General features: G+C 41.9%; 1 protein-coding gene across 1 annotated transcript in view; it reads left to right on the top strand.

Annotated features, from left to right (window-relative positions):
- The window catches only part of FOXP1 (forkhead box P1), a 1,246,052-nt gene that overhangs the window by 1,181,927 nt on the left and 43,181 nt on the right, over window positions 1-20,944 (top strand). The window contains 3 exon segments of the mRNA XM_029601088.1: window positions 7,682-7,803; window positions 16,549-16,564; window positions 16,566-16,619. Of these exon segments, the coding sequence (XP_029456948.1) occupies window positions 7,682-7,803; window positions 16,549-16,564; window positions 16,566-16,619 (192 nt within the window).

The following is a 20,944-nucleotide window of genomic DNA, read 5'->3' as shown; positions in this document are numbered from 1 at the left end:
GACCCTGTTAGAAGTCTAAGGGGTCATTTTTTAAAGCTATTTAGACGGATAACTCACTAGTTATCTGGCTAAATAACAGGGTTTTTAATATTAGGCCACTTATTCAAAAGAATATAGCCAGTTAAGTAGAGCAGCAATTTTATTTTTTTTAAAGGTGGTCTCCAGCTTAGTGGCCCTATAACTGTTCCCCCCCCCCCCCCCCCCCCAAGCTCTAAATCCAGCAGCCTCCCCACCAAAAAATCCCTCATATTAAAAGTAAATTTTAAAGGCCGAGTATGGCCTTCCCCTACTCGCTCCCCAGTCCTGCCAAAATTTGCTCTCCCAGGCACCCACTCCCACTTCATCCTAGCTCTCCTGATATTATAAAAATAAAAGATCTTCAGCCTGAATCCTAGTAGCAACCTTCCATAACCCTGGCTTGGCACTTCAGTTGTTGCTAGGGAAGCTACTTTGGAAGAATATGCTTCCAGCATAGCGCTTCTAGCTTTGATAGGGGAGCTGTGCTTGAAGCATATGCTTCCAGAGTAACTCCCCTAAAATGCTAGGAGAGCCAGGCCAAGGGTCACAGCAAGCTGCTACTGTCATCTAGGCTGAATATCTTTCATTTTTATAGTGGTGGGAGGGTTAGGGGGAGAGAGGGGGCTTGAGATGGCAAATTTTGTGCAGGCTAGGATGGGGGGAGGCCAGCATCAGGCCTCTAAAATTTAGTATTTTAATATGAGTTTGAGGGGTTGGGGGTGGAGACTGTAATACAGCAATAGACCTGTGAAATTCTTTATAAAAAAAATAAATCTGCAACTCCACTTAACCAGCTATATTCTTTTGAATATTACTAGTTGTCATCATTTATCTAGCCACACAAGGCCAGTAAATGTAAACCAAACTGGTGATATTCAAAAGATATCCAGTTAGGTTTAATGTTATCTAGCTAAAAGTAGCCACTGAATATCTGAGACCCTGATAATCCTAACCTATTTGTGCAGCATTCTCTGTACATTTTAGACTTCTTTTTTCATACTCAACACAGACAGGCTGATGCAATAAGACGCGCATTAAAATGGTCACTCATATTGAGCGCCCGTTTGCCTAATGCACATACAGCCACATCCCCTGGGCACCCAATGCAGTATGTAAATGAGGGCTTGTATAAAAAAGGAGGATGCTAGGGAAAAATGTTATGTTCCTAATGCTCAAATACATCAGATGCCCACAATTGCTACAGGCGCTCAATACAAGCATCTGTTTTTATCCTGCTTCTCACCAATTTTGCTAAGGATGCTGGACACCCATAGCTAAGCATCCCGTGCTATTGTGCATGTAAATTATGCATTGTGCATCCAGAATTTTTTTTTTTTTTAAATCAAGCCCATATACCTTTATATTTAAACCCCACAAGCAGCAAATTTAAGTGTCACAACAATACTAACTAGGAGGAACCACAGAGGACCATATTTTTAAATTTCTACTGAGCTCTTGACTCGCGGATTGACTTAAGCCACCTCCAGGGCTGGAGTTAAATTTGCTGGGTTAAAAAGTGCACGTTAGGCATACAGTGATTTTTTTTGCATCAGTGGTAATAGCTAAATAGCCTCATCTACATGGAATTTACATGTGATGAATGCTATTGGCTATGCATTTGTTTGGGCTCGTGTTTTGTATGCACTAATCTCCTTATTGCATCGGGTGCTAGTCTAGCACACCCAAAATGCGCATCCAACCACGCGTAAACCTGTGTGCTGGGCTGGGTGCACTTTATTGCATCAGCCCCAGAGTGTCTTGCTTCAAGAGCTCCCCATTCCTTTTGTTTTTAGTTCACAGTCTCTTGCTGCTCCTTTGGGCTTCCAGCTCAGTCATAGCTGGCCTACTCCTCTCCCAGTCCTCTTATTCCTTCCTCTTCCATTCCTGCTACTCACCTATTTCTCTCCCTTCATTCACCCTCTTACTCTTCCACACCCCATTCACTTTCTCTCATTCTTCCCCTTCCCTCTCCTTTCACTCAGATCCTCTCTCTTCATTCAGACCCTTTCCTCTCATCTCTTCCACTCCTTACTCAATCCTTCCCCTCGCTTCACTAAACCCTTCCCCTGTATTTCCTCCTTTCACTCACCCTTCTATTCTTTCACTTCTCACTCACCCCTTCCCCTTCTTTCCTCTCACACCCTTCCATCCTTCTCCTTCTCTCTGACTCATGCCTCGCCTGCTGCTTTCACTCAACCCCACCCCTCTTCAATTCCCATTCCCCTGTTTTCCTTTTCCCTCCCTTCCCTTTCTTCTCTTCCACTCATCTCACTCACCTCACTTCACTCATCTTCTCCCCTCCTTTCAGTATCTACCTTCCCCTCATTCACCCCTCTCCTCCTTTCACAATATTCCTTCTCCTTACTCATTCCTTCCTTTCCCTCTCTTAGCCCTCCCCTCCTTTCCCATTTCTCTCATTGAATTCTGCCTCCTCTACCCCGTCCCCTCACCATCATCCTCTACCTCACTGTTTCCCAACCCTCTCCTCTAGGCACACCTATCAGATTGATTTTTCTGGATTGCCTCAGTGAATATGCATGAGATAGATTTGCATACCTTATGTCTCCAATATATGCAAATCTATCTCATGTATATTCATTATGGCTTATCTGGCTAACTTGGCTGAAATATTCAGCAGTGCAGACGCACTGATAGAGTATATTTATCTAAAGTTACCAGTTAAGTTTATCCAGCTAACTTGAGGACAAATGAATAGCAGTCTTAAACTTATCCCGTTAACTAAGCTAGATAACGGGATATCCTGCTAACTTAGCTACTTATCCTGCTAAGTTAGCAGGATAAGTAGCTCCACCCTGGAACATGCCACCCCACTTGTCACTTATCCAGCTAACGTTTTAGCCAGGTAAACAGTTAGCTGGCTAAGCGGCAGTCACTCAGCACAGCTGAATATTCATATAGTGTCACTTTGCCAGCTAAGTCGGAACTTAACCAGCACTGAATTCAGTGAAGTGGCACGGAATATTGACCTCATAATTTATAAATAGTTTAAGAAATAAACTTGTCTGTTTTGAAGACAGTTGAACATTTGGGAGATCAGAGGAGTTGATTTTTTTAATTTGTATTTTTTCCATATTTAACCAAAAACATTTTTTGAAGTCTGAATGGTCATAAGCACACCCAATGGCATGAGTGGTGTTCTATGTGAGGAGGGCACATTTTAGATAGATGAAGCATAGTATAGTGCTAAGAAATATGGAAAATAATTTTCTATAGTGTGTGTAACTCCGCACACTCATGAGTGAGTGTACCTGAAGTTAGCCTATATTTTAGAAACTGTGCAATGGGATCCAAAGTGTTTATAAAATACTGCATATCACTACTCAAAAGTAATCATGTATCTTTCAGTACGTGAACATTTTTTTTAATGCAGGGTTCCACATAGTTCATACACCAGTTTTATAAAAGTGCATGCAACTATTTTCTGTATTAAATAATTGTAGCATTTATGTTTAATATTCCTCAGTTTGTGCGTGGAAGCAGGTATTTTATAAAGTTGGATGATGCATGCACATATCTTGCTTATGAAAGTATTTTTGCATGTACTTCCAAGCACTAGCTTACCAAAATCTACGCCAATTGACACAGACCTTCACCTATTCAACCACACCCTCCTCCACTTGCTCCAGACCCCTCAACCAAGAAGTGAGGGCAAAAGAGAAGTCAAATTTAATTTCTGCAACTTCATTAGAAGGTATAAAAGCATATGCGCATGCTTGATTTATATGTGTACGCTGGTTATAAAGTACATCAATGTGCACAAACTTGCAAACCATGCTGTGGAATGCCTTTGTAACATCCTCTTTCTCCATGCATACTTTTCCACGTGGCAACGACAATAGATGCATATTCCCACCCTTCTGAAAACTCTCTTTCTGTGCACAAAGGCTACTTATGTGCATATATGCCATTCTTACATGCACAACCCCCACTTAAATCTTTGAAAATGCACCCCATTAAATATAGTTTAAAAATTGCATTGTAATGCTTTAATAAGGATTTGGATAATTCAATGCATTGGCAAAGGTTTTTCAGAAGCCTTTAAGTTTAGCTATTTCTTGTCGGGCAGGGTCATTACCATGTAATGGCTTCTTAGTGGTCCTGTGAAATGAACAACTTAGTGGCCTGAGTCTAGCTTCCAGCAGAGGTGTTCATGTCACCAAAACCGCTTTCACAGTTTCCCTCATCAGGCACGCCATTGAATATTTCTTACAGAGCATTCAAAGGATGAATGAGCATGACAAGTATACTGCACCAACTCACATAGAAGCATCAGAACTAAAATATAAACAAACTACATGGGCTGAGTAACATGAAACAGCTCACAATGCTGCTGCGTTTGCTGTTCCTATCCTATAGATTGCGTTTGGGCAACATTGTTATCGAGCACAACGAGGGCCAGAGGGTGGGGTATGGCAGGTCAGGTCCTCAACACAGCAATCAAATCTCCACCACTTGCTGCAGGCATTTCAGTATCTAGCAGGCTTAAACATCATTTTAGCACCCAAGGAGCCCCTTGAATCATGTATTCCAGCAAGACCTTCAACTCAAGAGGAGCAAGGCTTTTTGTCAGCTAGCAGACTCCTCACCTCGTCACAAATGCAGAACACAGACAGACCCAAAGCCATAAAGTATAAAACAGAAAAGTGTAGACAAAAACCCTACAAGCCAGTGCAATAGTGCAAAAATAAAAATAGCAGCATTCCTCATAAAACAAGAAATATAAAATCAGTCATGATATACTAATAAAAATATTTCAGAACTGATGAGGTGAGGAACAGAACATATAATAATTAAGAAGAATAAGGATAATAAAGGTTAAGCATTTCCCAAAAATCAATTAAATATTTCAAAATAGCAGGCATATCAAACACCCAATGATTAAAACTAATAAGGATAAAAATTCCCCTCTCCCCATATCTATGAACTTTTGATTTCCAGTCACCCTGAATTAGTGGAGGGGAGGTGGGGGAACACATACATAAACACACACTTTCTTCTCTCTTTTCCATATACACACTTCTACCCTCTTCCACTTCCTCCCTCCTCTTCCATCTCATCTTTCAGTCATTTATCCCCCTCCCTTCCACTCACTCAGTCATTCACCTACCTTCCTTCCCCTCTCACAGTCACTCCCCCTCATTCCCAGTCAATCACTTCTCTCTGTCATTCACCCTTCACTCCCTTCTCTTTGTGGTACCCACCCACCAACTCAATCCCCTTTGCTTCCCTCATTCTTTCCCCCTTTCTTCTCAGTCAGGCTCCCTCTCCAACTCACTTCCTTCCTTGTCAGTCACTCTTCCTCCCCCCACTCTTTCCCTTGACAGTCACTCAACCCTACACCTTTTTACTCCCTCCCTTCTCTCTCCCTCTTCACTTTTACTCCCTTCCCTTCTCTCCCCTCTGTAACTCCCAACCTCACCCCCTTCCCATCCCACCATGTGACTCATCCTTCCTTCCAGTGGCATTGTCGTCGTCTTCTGTGCTGGAAGCCCGCCAGCAGGTTAACTTTGGACCCATCACTGTGCAAGGCCTATTCTTGCTGTTGGGAGCAGGGAACCCTGCCAATACATAAGAACATAAGATATGCCATACTGGGTCAGACCAAGAGTCCATCAAGCCCAGTATCCCATTTCCAACAGTGGCCAATCCAAGTCACAAGTACCTGGCAAGTACCCAAATATTAAATAAATCTCCAGCTGGCGGGGATTGGGAAATACTCCAGCATGTCACTCCACGGCGCTGCATTGCAGGACAGGCCCTCTTCTTGTCTGCCACATAGTGCGGTCCACACATAATGTTGTTTATTCTAACGGATAGGTGGACCGGATAAAACTTGGTGATGAGCTGGATATGACCTGCTATGGATAGTCTTGTTGTTTTCAGTAATGTCATTCTGGCACATTACACAGTCACAAAATTCAGAAAAAGATAATGATTGCTTAGTAATAATTTAGGTAGATTACTTTTTAAGTACTTTACTATGTCATTGCTCTGTCATTCATCAAGTCATTCTTTTCGACATCTAATAAAGTCTTTCCCAACCCAGCACTGAACATGCATCAAACTGGTCTGCTTTTCTGGATAGCCAGAATGAATATACACTGTGGCATATATTAGGTCTCCCAGGTGTGCAAATATATCTCATATATATTCATTATGGAGTACCCCAAAAACCAGACTGGTTAGGTGTGCCTTCAGCATTGGGCTGGGGACCACTGATCTAATATTTCGGTTTCCCTGCTGTTGTATGAAAAGGAAAAAATTTATTAAATCTTGCCCAGTCCCCACCTGAGAAAAATTAGTGATCTGGTACAAATCTGTGCCATCTTTATATTTTAAGTAACTTAAAATACCTTGATAGGTATGAGCCATGTTCAGCAGAAATGTTGTGTGACTCTGTACATATAATACAGGATGTAAACTGGTGTTTTCCATCCTGGTCCTGGAGCCTCATGCATATTTACTGCAGATACTCTATAAAGCAGATCTGTTAGGTTAGCATCAACATAAGAACATTTCCCAACCTGGCCTTATAAAGCCTCACTTAAGGACTGATTATTTGGCTGAATTACTCCAATAGTAGTGGCAGACAGTGTGAGTGCAAATAAGAGCTCTGGTCTAGTTCATTTATCTTATCCATCCTTCTGCTTTTGGCATGAAAGGGGACATAATGGGTTTCTGTGCTCTGTTGTAATGAGTTACTTTAGCAACACTTAGATTCCTAGCCTTGCTGGACAATTCTTTGTTAAAAACAAAGCAAAACAAAAACTATGGGTGCAATTTAAACTATTTCAGCAAGTACATATCTGTGTAGTTCGGATTTACATGGCAGAACAGACTGATCTCATAATTCTGATTGGTCAGTTTGACCTTTTCTGGCAAGGTGTGGAGGAGTAGTTGGAAGAATGGATTGAGAACCAGGGAAGCTAGGTTCAAATCCTGCTTCTCCCACTGGTGTGTCTTGTGTCATTGGACAAGTCACTTCACCCTGCATTGTCTCAGGTGCAAACCTACATTGTAAACCTGTTTGGGAAGGGACCTTCCTACTGTATCTGAAATGTAACTTGCCCCAAGCTTGGGTTGGAAAGGCAAGTAATCAAATCTAAAATCCAAATCCAGAAAAGCCCCTCTAAGCAGATTGTAAATATCAGTGTAAGGTTTGAATTCCTCTCTTGGTGTTTAGTATGAAGTCATTAGTCTTGGCTATGAGTTTCAGCATCATGGAGGTTGCATCTGCTTCACTTGCTAAGATGTCCTATAGTTCAATTTATGCCTGAAGACTTTGGTTTTTGTGACATCCTCCCTCCCCGCCAAGTCACTGAACCAGTGGGCCCTTCTTCTTAGTACAGCCCTCCTTGTACAGTTTATTGATCTTTTTCTTGTTTGTCAAAAATGTTTCTTTTTCAGGTGCAACTGTGAGATCCAGTCATAAAAGAATGCATTTTTTTTATGTCTAAGCAAATGCTGTTCTAATTAAAAACTGGAGACACTAAAAACACTCATTCTAATTGAAGGGGGGAGGGTGTATACAACTAATATTATAGATGAGACTGTTGGGATGACTTTGTACTTGTTCTTGACCAATGACTAGTATTTTTCTTGTAGCCTATTTTGAATGTTTTCTTTTTTATACTTGCTGCAGAATGCAGTGCGCCATAATCTTAGTCTTCACAAGTGTTTTGTGCGAGTAGAAAACGTTAAAGGGGCTGTATGGACAGTGGATGAACTAGAGTTCCAAAAACGAAGGCCACAAAAGATCAGTGGGTATGTCCACCATGTTTGAACTTCTTAGCCTAGCTTGGATCGTGCTTAACAGTTTAACCTAGAGGCTTTTGGCTGCTGGCTGGTGTTAAGACACACAAGTGGTTTCACGTTCCTCCACTAAAAGGGAAACACAAAAGCATTTCATCACTACTGTTTGTATGCCCACCGGTCCCTTCCCACCCCTGCTTGCTTGGTGTTTGTTGCATCACATGCTCTTTAGCTCATAGGTGGCAATTAACCCTCACAAACCATTTGCTTATGCTTATTGCCTTTTATTTTCTTTTCCCTTTCCCTGTATTTGATGTCTGTTCCATTCCCAATCCCACAAACCCTTTTGTTTTCACCTTCATCTCCTTTGCTGCTTCTCGTGTCCCAGGGTGCCATTCGCACCAACCTCTCCCTGCATAAGTGCTTTATCAGAGTAGAGGATGAGTTTGGGTCCTATTGGACTGTTGATGATGAAGAGTTTAAACGTGGCCGCCATATTCAACGAGGCCGTCCTCGAAAATACTGCCCTGATGAACACTTTGATGAGCTTGTTGCACAGTAAGAGCCTTTACTTGCTTTTATTTGTCCTGCTGTTGTTTTTGCTTTGCTTTGCTTTGCATGATTTACTCATCTCATGGACTTGCATTTCACCAAACTATAGGATTGACAATCTGCTCTGAAACTACATGTGGGTGGCTTTATAGGCTTTATAAGTACTGTATACCTCTTGTTTCTGCTTTAAAACTGAAAGTAACTAAGACATGATCATGATTCATTGAAAAGAATAATGTAAGAATATATAGTAGCTCTGATTTTAGATTTAAATAGCTAAGGTATTTCTGGATGAAATGCTTATGGATAACTGGAAATTGACACCACGTTAGCCATATGTCACCAGCAATATAATTTCTTGTGTGCCAAAACATCTGAGGGTAGACTGTCCTTTGCAATTCCTGATCTTGACCAGAACTCTGGCCTAGATATGGTTTGCCCATTCCTAGCTTTCTCCAAGGACAAGCAGGATGGTAGTCCTTACACATGGGTGACATCATCAGATGGATCCCGACATGGAACATTGATCTCAAAGAATCTAGAACTTTCAAACATGCCCTACTGAGCATATGCTGCTGTGGTCATCACCCTGCCCCTAGGCAAAGTCCCTTAGTTTATTTTTTTCTGGGGAGCCGTGTAGTTGCAGGAGCTGAGTGCTCACGGTATTCAGCTGTGTTCTCTTCTTCACAGTCTTTGTAAGTGATTTTTTTTCTAGAGCTGCAGCTGTTTTTTCCTTTACCTTACGGTAGTTTTCTTTTTTTTTCCCGCTCTCCTCTCTGCCAGCCGCATGACGGGCCTTAGTCACTGTGCAGTCTGGCAGATTCTATTTCTTTCTTTAAAAAACAAAAAAACATACATATATGTGTTTGTGTGTGTGTGTGTGTATATATACTGCACCTGCAGCTTAATTTCTATTTTTGTATCTTTTCTCCACTGCTGGCAGTACTGACTGAATGCAGTCTGTGGGTGATCCGTGTAGGCCACTGAGCCCAGGGTACTCACCTAGGAGTTCCATGTCATTTTACCGATCATGCAGCATCATTGGAGGTCAGACAGTGAAGAGATAGAAGAACATACCGTTCCTTTGGGGGAGAAAATTCATCCCCCCCCCCCCCCCAACACCAAAAGGAAGTAGTCTCCACAGACAGGAGCCCTGGATGATGTATTCTCCCCTCCTGCTTGCCGGTCATGGCAGTGCAGTCTCCCTGGGAGAGAGGGTGAGCAGGAGCCTGGGCAGGCAGCTTGCTGCCGTACCTTCAGTGCCATGCCCAGTAATGGTTCTGTGACCAGCTCAATCTGATGTATCAATGTCAGGACCACATTGGGGACCAGAACTGCCATTGAGTGCCATGGTCACCCTTGACGCCGTCGAGGGGCTGAGGCACCCTTGATGCCACTGGGGGTGTGTGGACCGCCCTTGATGCCATAAGGTCCTTCCATGCCGTAGACATTTGTGGACTCGAGGCACCGGAGTTATTGAGCGCTTGGGGCTTCGAGGTGGTGGACCCATCCATGCCATGGATGCTTTAGTTCCATTCCCAGCCATGGATGCCTTGGAGAGGGGCGAGGCCTCGATGCCACAACCATTCTCGGGGCCGATGAGGTGTTTGGCCTCATTACCATCACAGTGCAGAGCTGTCCCAATGCCATCGAGGTGTGGGGCTGCTATGGAGGCCATCGATCGCCAGGGCTCTTGGGAGCCTTCAAGTGCCACTGAAGCCCTTGAGCAGCAGGAACTTTGGCTTTGAATGCATCAAGCGGCAGGGTCGCGCTTTACTCAAGGCATCCTGGTGTGCCGAGACATACTAGCGTAGTGGTCTGGTACCCTCAAGGCGCCTTGGCGGTGTTGTGATGGAGCACTGAGGGGCATTGTGTTGTCCCATCACTGGCCTGCAGCTATCAGGCACCATGGATGCTGATAATCTCGGGAGGCATCAGAGGCCCGCCTGGATTCGTGCACCATTGGTGTTAATGAGTGTAGCAAGGCTATTGTCAGCCATAGCCGCTGGTAATGGACGCATTTGAGCATGCAGCATCATCTCCTCGGGCATATAGGTGAGCCAAGGGGAGCTGTCGATGGCACTGGCAGCCATCGGTTCCTCTGGGCACCGATGAGAAGTATCAGGGCTGCAGAGCCTCTGCCTGCAGGCGTCTCTGGCATCCTTGGTACCACCAGTCTTTCGATGCCTTCAGGCACCAGAGTCTCTATTGGTGCCGCTGGGCTATTGATGCCATCGAAGCCCTGGGTGCATCATCATCTGGTGCCCTGGATGTGATCCATCGATGTGACAGCGCCTATAGGGCCCGTCGGTCGCCATGGACTTTGCTGCTGTCGTTCCATGGGGGAAACTGTGATGAGCCATTCCCAGCACAGTTTCAAGGGCTATATCTAGCTTCTTGGAGTGTTATCAAGTACTGGAGAGTGCAACGCCTTAGAACACCAACCACCACCATGCCATACCCAAAGCCCCAGTGGTACTGGTGATGCCATGAGTTATTTTTCCCTATATGCATCACTTTGCACTTATCTACATTAAATTTCATCTGCCATTTGGATGCCCAATATTCCAGTCTCACAAGGTCTGCCTGCAATTTATCACAATCTGCTTGTGATTTAACTACTCTGAACAATTTTGTACCATCTGCAAATTTGATTACCTCAGTTGTCATATTTCTTTCCAGATCATTTATAAATATATTGAAAAGTACAGGTCCCAATACAGATCCCTGAGGCACTCCACTGCCCACTCCCTTCCACTGAGAAAATTGTCCATTTAATCCTACTCTGTTTCCTGTCTTTTAGCTAGTTTGTAATCCATGAAAGGACATCGCCACCTATCTCATGACTTTTTACTTTTCTTAGAAGCCTCCCATGAGGAACTTTGTCAAACACCTTCTGAAAATCCAAATACACTACATCTACCAGTTCACCTTTATCTACATGTTTATTAACTCCTTCAAAAAAGTGAAGCAGATTTGTGAGGCAAGACTTGCCTTGGGTAAAGCCATGCTGACTTTGTTCCATTAAACCATGTCTTTCTATATGTTCTGTGATTTTACAGCAGAGGGCTCTTTTTTCCAGTTGCCCTGTGCCGTATGAGAGAATCTTTGTTATGTGTGTTTCCTTCATGGAGAGCACAACAGGTTGTGTGCCACAGCCACAGGACTGACCGAGGACTGCATTCCTGATCGAACCTATTTAGCCTCAGCCTTGCTGTTCCTTATTCCAAAGGGTTTCAATTCCCTAATTAGTTATCTTTATTTTTAGATTAGACTGCTTGCTGTGGCTAAACCTTCAGGAGGGTGCTCTTTTATGTGCATGTTCTGAATAATCTATAATCACTTCTACTGTTAATGAGTTTAGTTACACTCATTAACAAACCCTAAGGGGAGTAGACACCTGGAGGGTAGTGTCGGGAGTCTTCTCCTCCCTCGAAAGAGGAATATGTCTTTTGACTCCTCCCGTGTCACAAACCCCCTTTTGTGGGGAAGCCACTGAGGTTCCGTCCCTGGCATGTTTCTCTGAGCTGGAGCCTCGATTCTTTGAATCGGCGCATCACCTTGGAGGCTAGGGCCGGGGAACAGCAGCGGCTGTCATTGGACTGTTTTTGCTGGGGCTTCTCTATTGATCACTGTGACTTACCCCATCTGAGGGTAGCTGCCTGTGGTGGATTGGTCTCTTTCTGAACCTCAGCGATCAGTGATTGTAACTCAACTCTCAACGGGAGAATTAAAAGGTTTTTGGGATCAGGAGGCCCTGATTCCCATTGCTCTTAAGAACATAAGAACATGCCATACTGGGTCAGACCAAGGGTCCATCAAGCCCAGCATCCTGTTTCCAACAGTGGCCAATCCAGGCCATAAGAACCTGGCAAGTACCCAAAAACTAAGTCTATTCCATGTAACCATTGCTAATGGCAGTGGCTATTCTCTAAGTGAACTTAATAGCAGGTAATGGACTTCTCCTCCAAGAACTTATCCAATCCTTTTTTAAACACAGCTATACTATATATATATATAAAGCTTGATTACTTTTTTAAACACAGCTATACTATATATATATATAAAGCTTGATTACTGTAACTCCCTCCTCCTAGGCCTTCCAGCATGTACCATCAAACCACTTCAGATGGTCCTGAATGCCTCTGCAAGAATTCTTTCAAATGCCAAAAAAAGAGATCATATCACCCCTATTCTCCACCATCTCCACTGGCTTCCGATTAAATACAGGATCCAGTTCAAATCTTTAATGATGATTCATAAGGCCTTACACAACATCGCACCTCTCAACCTAACATTTCAAATTCGATTACACACATCCGTGAAACCAACCAGAAGTGCCTATCAAAACAGACTAATCACACAACCGGCGAAATCCATTTTGAGGAAACGTGCATTATCCACAGCTGGCCCATCACTTTGGAACTCGCTCCCTCCAGACCTTCGTTTGGAAACATGCCACCCTACATTTAAAAAGAAACTTAAGACTTGGCTGTTCAAACAAGCTTTCCCCTAGAGCCAAGAACACGAAGAAAAGTATTTTCAAGCCCACAGACGTTTTATTCAGATCTATTATTTTATTCAATCAGAAATTTACACATGCTGAATTCATACATACTACATACATATACTCATATTGACTTCACATTTTCCATGTTATTCATTGATTTATTAACTGCTTGTTTATTAACGGTTAAATATCATACACTATTTGCTTCAATTAATTTATTCAATGTAAAAACTTTGCTTACTTAGATTTGTTCAATGTAAAAACTTCTTTTATTATGTTCTATGTTCTATGTAAACCGCTATATTTTTTAGCGATAGTTACTGTTCTTTGTAAACCGGGGTGATATGTATACTATACAGGAACCTCCGGTATATAAATCATTTAAATAAATTTAAATAAATACTAACTACACGAACCACATTCTCTGGCAACAAATTCCAGAGTTTAATTGTGCGTTGAGTAAAAAAGACTTTCTCCGATTAGTTTTAAATGTGCCCATGCTAACTTCATGGAGTGTCCCCTAGTCTTTCTACTATCCGAAAGAGTAAATAACCGATTCACATCTACCCGTTCTAGACCTCTCATGAGTTTAAACACCTCTATCATATCCCCCTCAGTCGTCTCTTCTCCAAGCTGAAAAGTCCTAACCTCTTTAGTCTTTCCTCATAGGGGAGTTGTTCCATTCCCTTATCTTTTGGTAGCCCTTCTCTGTACCTTCCTCCATCGCAATTATATCTTTTTGAGATGCGGCGACCCTTCAAGAAGGTGAGATTCAACTGGTTCCCCTCTGGATGCCCAGTTGTCCACCCTCACAAGGGGTGTCCCTCATCTCTTTTTTCCAAGGGAAAGGATGTCACCGCTTCTGACTGGCTGGTGCTCTCAATTCCTTGCAAGTTCCAAGAACTGGTCAAGCGGTAGCACTCTTCTTAGGTCATTCTAAGGCACAGCAGGTCTACTTTGCAAGGGAGCCTTTCCAGAGAAGCTCTCAGGTGAACCTTAAGGGTTTCTCCCATCCAGGAGTCACCTTGATACCTTCTGAGCTCAATGGGCTATTGTGGCCAGTCATTCTCACCTGTGGGGTCCCTACCTCAGTGAGGAGGGGTTCTAGTCCATGTAATTGGCAAGTAGTTTTTCAACCTATCGCCAAATCCATGGCTGAGAGAATTGGAGGACAAGGGACCCCACAACAGAGATGCTTGTCTTGGTTGCTGTGGACAGGAGAATACTGATTCATGCAACTATTGTTTCATTACTGGACCGAGTGCTTCTTTGGAGGAAGTATTTGCAATCATGGCTGGGGTATTAATTCCTAAGCCAGGTGCTTGGCAATCTGTTCCGAAATCGCCCTGGCTCTGCCCTGGTACCATTAGAGTTTCCAGTGAAGAAATCCTGTTTGACAGGGGTTGTACTTATGGCAACTCTGCTTCCTCTCTCTTAGTGGAATATTTCTGGATTTCTTCCCTGGGGAATTTGCTCTCAAGTTTCAGCTGCTCCAAGCAGGCTGAGGACTCTGTCTTGGTGGGTAACTCTCTACTGGAATCGGCAGTGGGTTATTCGCTCAGGGTTGGGATATACCACCTAGCCACTTGTGCTTACCCCGGCAGTCCAGTGGTCTGCCTCCTTATGTTCTCACTCCCTCCAACTTCCAGTTGGGAGGTCGGGGGAGGGGAAGAAAAACAGGGAAAGATACACCACGTATTCCCTATATTTTCGCCAGGCTCTGGCCAATACTGCCTTTAGCTATTCTCTCTTCACTAGGTTGCCCAAAATGCCTTCCTGTTCACTTGACCGATCCTGTAGACAGGATGGATAGCCCTGCCCTTGACAGGGTGCAGTGTGGGTGAGCTTCAGGCCTAACTTCTCGCCGGCTCAGGAGCTGGACTAGTGATCTATTCAGGGATTGCTATTCATCCCCTGAAACTCTTGATGCTGTCCTGCTTGGTCAGCTAGGTCTGATGCTTCATCACGTTAGGTTCTGTCTCAGGCCTTGCCATTGTGCTGATTATTCTCCAAGTGTTGCTTGGGCTTTTCTGCCCATTGTGCCTGTCAGTTACACACATGGGCACACTTCTGCAGAGACATTTTGTCCTTCAGTTGTCAGTTGACCGCAGTTTCTTTCTGGGGAATTCTCGGGCCCCAGTTGGGTTTTCGGTTGTCTTCTAACAATGAAGGAAACTGTGCGGTCTTCGCCCAAGAGTCCTCCTCTTGTTTACATATCTAGGCTTTTTCCTATACCCAAGAGGTTCTAGGTCTACTTCACTGTCAAGGTTACTGATCTGAAACCTTGCTTCTAATGTTTTCCGTGATGCGGAGAATGCTTTTGCTCGTACTCTCATCACTCCTGTGCCTTAGGTGGCCCTTCTACGCATGAGGGTTTTGTGTCTCAGTCATTTCCATGGGTTTTCTTTGTAGTACCCAAACTCTTCTCCAACCTGGACCCCCTTGTGGGTCGGCTGCCTCACAGGCAAAAGGGAGATGGGTAGTGCTTCCGCACTGTGTGGTTTCCCACTTTGACCTGCTCGGACAGCCTATAGCTAGGGATTCACCCATGTGTGAGGACTACCATCCTGCTTGTCCTTGGAGAAAGCGGAGTTGCTTACCTGTAACAGGTCTTCTTTGAGGACAGCAGGATGTTAGTCCTTACAAAACCCACCCATCTCTCTAGGAGTTGGTTTCTTCATGTATTAGCTATATTATGGACTGAGGGACTCTGCCTAGGGGTCAGGGTGATGACTAGAGCTGCACATGCTCAGTAGGGCATGTTTGAAAGTTCTAGATTCTTTGAGATCAAAGTTCCATGCCGAGTACCATCTGATATCACCCATGTGTGAGGACTAACATCCTGCTGTCCTTGGAGAACACTTGTTACAGGTAAGCAACTCTGCTTTACCTTTCTTCAAGGGCCTTCCTTCATCTATTTTCAAACCTGCATGCACTTCACTCCTAGTTAAGAGAGCAGGATTCATGACTTCTCTTCCTCATCTCTTAACTTTTTCTCCAGGCAAGATACATTGAAAATTCAAGTATGGTAGACTTCTAGGCACCCTTGACAGACTGTTGTTTTGAGAAATGAGCTCCTTTGACAGTCTTAGAGCTTCTTCTTTTACTGGTCTTTTCATATGCCAATGCTTTTAGTGCTCACAGAATAAAACTAGTAATTGAGATGCATTATAATAATGTGAATTATGTACATAAATTGTCTAATTTAGTAATAACTGTAGTCAAATTCTACTTAATGCCTACAGAGAGGACAGATACTGGTACGTAATATAAACATAGCTTTTATATCAAACTGTGCAATTGTTATAGCACAAGCCTACAATTTTGGTTTTCTAGATCCAGAATTAAGTAGTTAAATGGGTAAACATACTGCTCCCTCCCTATAAAGCTATTTTGGGAACCAAGAACAATACGTTCTAGAAAATGATATATATATATATATTTAAGGAATATATATCATATTCAGCTGGTATCATTTAAAAATAGTTTAATGTGAGCTAGCACTGGGCCACAAAGCTGAACCTTAAGGGAAAAAAATTAAATTATAATTCTGTGAATAATTATTGATGGAAAACTATCAAGCACTTTTGTATATGGTTTTAGTGTGTTGGGGATAAACACAGATGAAATGCCTAAGTAGTATGAATTGAGTTGATTGCATTTAACACTGGATTTTTGTATGTTTTCTTATTCAGTAATCCTTCTCTTATAAAAAAATATTCAGACCAGCCATGCCTACTGCACACCTCTCAATGCTGCTTTACAGGTAAGACTAATGAGTACACCAAGTATGCAACAGCGTATGTCTGTTCCCAGTCATTGCAAAATATATTAGCCTGGCTCTAATTAGATATTAAATTTTAATTCTGTTAAACTTTTTCTTAAGTGCATAAAGCATCATAATCCTGGGGCAAACACATATCAGGCTGCTTCGGTGTTAGCTAGATGCTTAGCATTTTGATATTGTGGCAAAAAATTAAAAGTTCACTTATTAATATTTATCAGCAGTATCATAATTTCCATCCTCTTATTTCAGAATTTCACTGGAGGCAAAAATACCACAAGTGTAATTACTCCTGCATAGCTATTAATGTGCTGAATGAGAGGGTACTATGTCACATGACCTTCTATTGTTCATGGGCTTAAAGAGAAAGCAACACTTTTTTTTTTTCTTCAGCTACGTTTACCTCTATGCCATTTTAAATTGTGAATACCTGTATACAGTATATGCATGGGTATACAAATATGTCTACATATGTGTGTGTATACATTTTTTTAAACTTGTTTATATACAAGTTGCCAAAATTAGTATCATATGGCTAGTAATCTTAGATTTTTCTTGCACAAGACATTTTTAAAAAAAAAACTTCAGATGTACATGCCGTTTTTACCTTTTTTAATGTTTTTTCTTGATGTAAAATACTGAAATGCAAATTTTAAAAAAAATATATTATCTAGTCAGATATAGCTCTGCAATTAGGATTCTGTAGAATAACCACAGGTGTGAGAAACAATTGAAGGGGGAGGGGGGTGTTCTTCACAGTACTCTGAATACCTATAATATAACTGCATAATTGGATACTATGTGGAGCATTGTTTCATGAACTCAAGCCCTGTGTAAAAATTCAAATACACAAGACTGGATTCATCTAGATTTGGAATTTAGGTGCATTTCCAGCAGAAAGATACTCATTGACCTTGGTGGATAAAAAAAATTAATCCATCTGTGTTTTAAAAAAAATAAAACCAAAACATGGATCCATGGGCCCTGTGTATCTAAAAAAAAATTGTACAAATCACCATCGTTTGAATTTTTAGCTAGGCCTCTGCTCTGACTCCTGTAGTCTTATTATTTTTTTAAACTATACATGAACCTTATTATTCTTCTTTGGTTATGCAGTCTCTCTTCCCATATCACCAGCATCTGAAATTAAGTGTAGGGAAACATACTGTGCATGTGCAGATTGTGATGTTCTCTTTAACTCAGGCCAAGAAGCCAAAAAGCTTACTCACATTACCTCATTCAAGTACATTGGAATCCACTTCTGTGTATTAACCCCATGGGATTCAGAGCAGATAAAAGAAATGTGAAACTCTCTGATTAGGAAATACATTTTTATATTTACAATGATATGACAGAGACTGGTTAGAGTAGGCTTAGATGTATATTTAAAAAAAATAAATAAATGAACATTTTTCTTATCTCCTTTGTAACATAAGCCTTGCCCTCACTCTGTTATGAACAGCACTGCCTATCAAGGATGACCAAACCATTCACAAAGACATTCAGGATTTTCCACAACTAGGAAGCTCCATTCTCCATCCTACCATTCCTAGTATATCATGATCAGACATCTTTAGCCTGTAGACTACTGAACAAACTATCAAAGAGGAGTGAATTAGGAGTTTGTAGTTAAGGCATTGCAACCATTTTCAGACTCGCATCATATTCTCATAAAAGTACATTGATGGCTGTTGTATCATAAACATTACAGAAGTAATGAAAGTACAGTACTAGGGAAGTATAGGCAAACATATCTGGACATAGTAATCTGACTGACTTCCATTCATTTCTCCTTTCATCCTTTTGAAGGAATCACTAACTACACATGCCATCAAAGTAAATTCTTCAAGATCCATCAAGATTGCCAATGAAACTGCAACCTTAGGTGACTTGTCTCCTACAGTGGTGATAAAACAGGGGAATCATTTGTAGAGCTACACACATGATCATAAAACGTAAATCATCCTACATAGAGCAAGTGGGTGGAAAGTCACATTATACCCCTAACCTTATAAGGAGAAGGAAGATCTCTGAGGGTGTGGTAGAGATTGCAAAACTGAGTATTTGGTTGGTATTGGGGTGGATGAGCAGACTAGATAGGCCATATGGTCTTTCTGTCTTTCTGTCATCCTGTTTCTCTGTTTCTATAAATTCACTACAAAATGTGTATATCCCACTTATTACAGTTTTAAATGTATTTGTCCTTAAATTGTCATTTATACTCCCTTTTTCTTACTCTGTCACTTCTCACATAGTCAAACATCCACTAAACACATTTTCTGCAATCATGCAAACCTATTTACTCCTACACACCACCTACACTCCTACACACCTCTCAGCTTCTCAAAATGATGTGCCAAAGGGTTTTATAAAAGGCAAGCACTGCAATCCCTAGTAGGAAGAGAGGCACTGCCTCTTTAAAAGCAGCTTTTGCATGTGGACCTTTTTGCGAATCATTGTAATTTACAGAAAAATGTTAACATTTTGTGAGCAGAGTTATTTGCTAGAGCAATGATATTTACTTCCAATCCCTGAAGGCCACCGAAGATCAGGTTTTCAGGATATACCTAATGAATATGTATGAAATAGATTTGCATGCAAATCTATCTCGTACATATTCATTAGGAATATTGTGATAAACTGACCTATTTGTAGCCCTCAAGGACTGGAAATGAATATCAGTATGCTAGAATTAAAAAAAAAAAAAAATTAGGGGAGAAATGTTAGGGGTTTTTTTTATTATTTTTAATTTTCTCATATTTCAAGCAATAAACTTGATTTGCAAGCAAAACAAAAGCAAAAATACATAAACAAGGAAATAACAATATTATCCAAAATATTCCTGGTGATGGTCCAAGAACTACCTCAGGAATAATTAACTAACAATAATAAGGAAATAAGGATCTGATACAGGAAGCCATACTCATGATCGAATAAAGCTGTAGCCTTCAAGCACTCATTCAGTAGCCAAAGGAGAAGAACTAATAATAGGGGACATTTTTCTCTTTCAAGAAATCAGAAAGCTGCTGAGGAGAAAAAAACATAAATGTATTACCCTGAAACTTGATTATACATTTATATGGATATTTCAATAGGAAAAAGGCCCCGAGTTGTAAAGCCTGGGGCCTCAATTGAAGGAATAATTTTCTCCTCGCTTGGGTAGACCTTGCAAGGTCTGGATATGCACTAACTTTTAAACCCCAAAAGGGCTCAGAACGATGAAGAAAGAACATCCGTAATATCCAGTCCTTGTCCGATTCAAGCAAAAATGACACAATCAATGTTGAAGGTGTAACTTGATCTTTTTGCGTAGTTTCCAGAATATTTGTAAGATCTAAATCAGGAAATACTGATATAAGTACTTGTACTCCTTTCCCCATATCCGAAGTCTTCTTATAGGAGGGAATATAATAAACTCTAAACATCATTGGTAATGCAGATTCAGGAATTTTCAGAGACCGAGTTAGATATATTTTCCACATGTCCCTTGGCTGCACCAATGGATCCTTGGAGAAATTAATAAATCTTAGATTTTTACCTTGTATTTGATTTTCCAATTGCTCTGTTTTATTTAACAGCATCTGATTTTCCATTATAATATTTTGTTTAAGTTTAAGGGAATCTTTCATTTGTGCTTCAAACAGTGAAGAAGCATTTTTCCCCCTTCTACCTCCTTTTCCAGAATTTTTAAGCGAGAATCTGTGTTTTACAATAGCAACAAGTGGATTAAACTGTTGAGTTATATTCTCGTTTAAAATTTGATTCGCTTCCCACATAGAGTCCAACGACATCACTTGGGATCTAACCAGTTCCTTTCTGGACGGGAAAGGGACAAGCAAAGGTTCCCCTCCTGGATGCTGAGTGTCTGTGCAGGCCACAGCTTCTCCGGCCCCAGCTGGTTCCGTTGGAGGTCTCAGAGAGCCTCCCCGATCTTCTCCACTGTCCACCGTTACTTCGCTGATTTCATCCTCCCCTTCTCCAAACGTAGTTTGAACCAGGCCAGAGAGTCTCACCTCAGCCGGATTCTCTGGAGGCCTTTGATCCTCTGGGGACAGAATTGTTTTAGCTCATGTAGGGGGGTGGTTTCATCTTCTTCCCGCACCCCCTGCTGCAAACAGACTCCCGGAGCACTCGCTTCCCGGATGAAGTGGGTGTCCATCGGGCCCCGATTAGGTAGAACAGGGGAAGCAGGGAGAGCTTCGCGTTCCTTAGCTCACCTCTTCTTCGCTGTGTGTGACATTTCAGTAAATTTCAAAAAGGAGCAAACAGAGCAGTCGCACTCCCCTCTATTCAGATCCGCCATCTTG

This window comes from Rhinatrema bivittatum, chromosome 4 (genome assembly GCF_901001135.1).
Source record: "Rhinatrema bivittatum chromosome 4, aRhiBiv1.1, whole genome shotgun sequence".
Lineage (NCBI taxonomy): Eukaryota > Metazoa > Chordata > Amphibia > Gymnophiona > Rhinatrematidae > Rhinatrema > Rhinatrema bivittatum.
Note: the sequence above shows the minus strand (reverse complement) of the source record. Positions and strands in the feature narration are given on the sequence as shown.